The sequence below is a fragment of the Hevea brasiliensis genome, chromosome 13 (assembly GCF_030052815.1).
Source record: "Hevea brasiliensis isolate MT/VB/25A 57/8 chromosome 13, ASM3005281v1, whole genome shotgun sequence".
Lineage (NCBI taxonomy): Eukaryota > Viridiplantae > Streptophyta > Magnoliopsida > Malpighiales > Euphorbiaceae > Hevea > Hevea brasiliensis.
In genome coordinates, this window is record NC_079505.1 from 8,391,092 (window position 1) to 8,395,483 (window position 4,392).

The 4,392-nt window shown below is 33.5% G+C and overlaps 1 protein-coding gene across 3 annotated transcripts; it reads right to left on the reverse strand.

The window, feature by feature from the left end:
• Positions 1-284: 284 nt before the first annotated feature.
• Positions 285-4,185, reverse strand: LOC110651522 (putative pentatricopeptide repeat-containing protein At1g12700, mitochondrial). Of its 3 annotated transcripts, none has more exons than XR_009142452.1 (3): positions 4,021-4,180; positions 1,480-1,528; positions 285-911 (listed from the first exon to the last, which is right to left on the reverse strand). XR_009142452.1 is itself a non-coding variant. In XM_058131752.1 (3 exons), exon 1 carries the CDS (start codon positions 4,091-4,093, stop codon positions 2,279-2,281), a length of 1,815 nt encoding a protein of 604 aa, XP_057987735.1. In that variant the 5' UTR covers positions 4,094-4,185; the 3' UTR covers positions 285-911; positions 1,480-1,528; positions 2,227-2,278. The 3 variants fall into 3 exon arrangements, 2 of the variants coding, with proteins under 2 accessions (XP_057987735.1, XP_057987734.1); XM_058131752.1 differs by having other exon boundaries at positions 2,227-4,185; XM_058131751.1 differs by having other exon boundaries at positions 2,241-4,184.
• Positions 4,186-4,392: the final 207 nt, after the last annotated feature.

The following is a 4,392-nucleotide window of genomic DNA, read 5'->3' on the forward strand; positions in this document are numbered from 1 at the left end:
TATTTTTATGAAAAAAATAAAATTATTAAACTGAACTTTTCTATTGATTTTCAAATCTTAATTAAACTTTGAAAAACTGAAAATTAATTTTCATTTCTTCATTTAGAAAACTAGCACACATGAATGGAGATCAGAAAGAGATAGATGTGTAGATATAGAGGCCACATATATGTTAGTTTTATGAAAGAAGGGAAATCTTCATATGCTATCAATACTATATATCATCTCTTGAATATTGATCACAACTTGAGAAAATTTAGAAGAAACTAAAAAAACATTTAGAATTTGAAATGTGAACTGGCCAATTTCCTTCTCTATTGACAAAAACAACAGATCTTTGATGACAGACTCATAAGCATATTAGCAACTTCTTCTAACAGTAAGAATTTCAAAGTTTATCATAATGAAACCAACAGCTAGTGAGTCCAGATTGGAATTATCTTAATACTAGAGATTACTGCATTAATCATGGATTGGTGAAGCAATTCTCTGCTTCAGAGTACTGATTAATTCATACTTCTGGTGTTCCATTGTTTATCATTAAAGATCAGGTCATTTCGTGCATTCATTAGCTTCCATGCCAGGAACGGCCAGTCCGAGAAGAGAGCCATCAACGAGAAGAGCTTTCAGATTTTCCATCAGTGCTTCCTATTTCAGGATGCCTAAACATATTCAGCTCTCAAATTCAGACGCCAAGAAAACTACGCTTCTCTTGCTGACCATTAGCCCCTTAAACCCTCTTCCACCCCAAGTGGCCCAGACTTTTCAAAAATTTATACCATCATCAGATGTAAAATCAAAGGCAGTTCCTTGATCTTGAATGGTAGAACAAGGACTTGTACCTGGAGCAGAACAGCTAGATCCTGCACAATTGCTAGGAGGCCACAGAACAGAATAGGAAACTCTTTTACCTGAAAACGTAAATGTGGCTACTGAAATTAATTTAAATTCAAACAACGCAACACTAGCCACAACTGGAAATGGTGAGATTTATGAGTTAACTAGGTTGATTGTGAATTTCATGTAATGAGGCAAAAGATAGAAATTAGAAAATTCGCATGGGATAAGAAAATATTCTGAAATATATTTTTTTTATGAATAGAATTAGATTGAATATTCAAGAATTGTACAGTATAATCAAAACTGAACAACTTTGTTAGTGAATTGACCCCATAGATGATATAAATTTTCACATCCAAAAACTCATTATCACAAGCTAAGCAGTAAGCAATGTTTAGCTGAAATTCATTTAATAGTAAAGAAAAGGAACTAAAAACATACAAATGAGATTCTCACAAGAAAAAGAAAAGTTACATATAATATAACAGGAGCAGATTCTCACAAGAAAAAGGGAAAGGCATCAACATAGGCACAATAACAAATCTTAAGTCATTCTTATGCTTATCCAATAAAATAAAATTTAATGTTTTATGAGATTTGTTACTTTGAGATTAAGGAATCAGGTCAATAGAAACTTACCAAGCTCATGATGTCTCTATAATGAAGAAGAACAATATGTTCACAGGCCCTGCCAAGAAAAATAACATGTGAGCAAATTCAGCACAATAACAATACAAAGCTTGGCATTTCCAACCTACTCATAAAAAAAAATGTCAATATGCAGGACACAAATGGCTAAACACATAAAATAGAAATACAAATTAAGCTACTATTACATCAAAAAATGTCATTACATTATGCAGCAACCATTTCGACATATATCACAAACACCTATAATGCAAGTATCTGCTACCCAAATTCTATGCATAATCCATTCTGACATTTTCTGGAAGGTTCACTTTCTTGCAACAGTAAGCAAAATCCAATGAGGGAAATTTTTGTGCTCTACTTCAACTATCTAACAGTCTTAAGCTTACTACTTTTTTTTTTCACCCTTTAAATCTAACTATGGACACATAACATTCTTTTGATGTTTTAGCTATCCTTCTTTCTGTCAAACTATATTCTACTTTTTGCAGTTGCATCATCAAGCCAAAAATAATGCAGAAAGTTGCAAATTAGGGAATAGGCATATCATGAATTATGATTATGGAGTCACACAATGCTGGCAAGATAAAAACCACCACATGCACTGATTGCACTGATTTCCTATATAGAAGAAGGGCGACAAATTGGTGAATGCACAGAGAATTAAGCATAGAACAACTTGCTAGGGAATTCCAAATATAATTATACTTTCTATACAAAAAAGGACCAATAACTCACAACATGACAAATACCTCGTCCATCTGTTGAGCAAGTCTTGATTGTTAAAATATCACTTAAAATTTGCACCTTTAGAACATTTGGAATGATTTCGTAGTTTTGTCAGAATGAGATCGTCATTGCGCAATAAATGTATTACCAATTCAAAGGTGGTGGCATCTGCAGAGAATCCTTTATCAACCATTTCATCAATAAGTAGTGTTGCCTCTGGTATATCTTTATGCCTGAGAAACCCTTGAATAATCACATTATAACAGCAATCATTCGGTAAACATCCACACTCTTCCATTCCTCTAAAGACTTTGTATGCTTCATCTAGTAAACCTTCATTGCAAAGTCCTTTTATTATTATACTATATGTATAAACATCAGGTTGTAAACCTTTTTCAAAAAGCCTAGAAAACAATTCCTTGGCATCAGTAAGCCTCCCAGCTCTACACATACCATTAATCAAAATGTTATAGCTCACACAATTAACCTTCAACCGACTTTTTTCCATTGCTTTAAATAGTGTGAGTGCCTCATCAAGATTCCCCTGTTTGCACAAGCCATTGAGAATAGTTGAGAAAGTTATTACATTTGGTTGTTGACCATAAGAACACATGCTCTTGAAAACCTCAAGTGCATTTCCAGGTCGCCCAGCTTCCCATAATCCCTTTATAAAAGTAGTATAAGTAACAGTGTTGGGAACTACACTAGTTTTAAGCATTTCATCAAAAAGTTTTGTTGCTTCATCTATCTTTCTGCTCTTGCAGTATCCATTAATCAAGATGTTGTAGCTACAGACATTAGCTATGCCACCACTTACCATTTGATCAAATAATTTTGTAGCTTCATCCATTTGATTACACAGACAAAATCCGTCCATCAATGAATTGTAGGTGACAACATCAGGCTTCACGCCTTTTTGGATCATTATTTTCATTATTGCTTGAGCTTTGGAAACCAGTCCTTCCTTACAAAGATTGTCAATCAATATATTTAAGGTAAAAATGCTTGGTGATATGTTTTGCCCAGCCATTTCTTTCAACAAGGCCAAAGCTTGATTCCATTTGCCCAAATTGCAAATACCTTGAATTAAGCAATTGTAAGTGATGACACTAGGTGAAATACATTTATTCCTCATTTGGGAGAAGAGGTTTAAAGCCTCAATAATTAGCTTATCCTTGCAAAGGGCGTCCATAATTGCATTGTATGTCACAACATCTGGCTCACAACCTCTCTCACCCATTCCCTTTAGCAACTTAATAGCCACATTTGTTTTCCCAGATTTACATAGAGCATTTACTATCACATTGTAGGTATGAACATTAGGTTGATATCCTCCACTAACCATATCATTGAACAAATCTACTGCTCCATTGATTTTACCATCTATGCAGAGCCCATTAATTAAGGTAGTAAATGTCACAGTATTGGGCTCCAATCCAAATTTTATAAATTTCCCCAAAATTGAGAAGCCAAAATTCACAAGGTGTAATCGGCAGAAACAGTTAATCAATATAGAAAGAGAATAAACACTGTGAGAGATTCCTAGAGACTCAATTGTTCTGCACAAAGAGATGACCGTGTGATATTGTTTCATCCCCACAAGGGCAGATAAAAATCGACAAAACTGAGCAATAGAAGGCAGAGGACGCATAAGAATGATATGATTAAAGGAAGCTAAGGCATCATCAACGTCCTTGAACTTAGATCTCAAAAAACGTTGAGATTTTGCATCTTCAGGAACATGCATGGAAGTAGAAGAATGAAAGTAATTGGTAAATAATAAGGATGGAAATTGAATGATACCCATTTCCGTTTGCAGTTGAAAGTGGAAGAACCTCCCAGCACTTGTGAAAATCCTCCGCGCCGACATTATCATCTTCAGACAGAGAGAGGGCTCTGTATGTTTAGGGCGTAAGAGAGCGTGTTTAGCAATTATCTCTAATTTGTAGATATCTTTTAACAAATTATGTGATAAGTTATTTATGAAAACAGTAACTTATATTCCATTTATTATTCAGTTAAATAATAATTCTAATTGTTTCAAAAAATTAATAATTAAAAAAAAAAGCGTTATTTTAATTTTTATTCAATTAATTCTGATTTAAATTTTAATTTATCTTTTAAAACTATGAGGATTATTGAACTTAATTAATTAATCAAATCGAACCATATCAC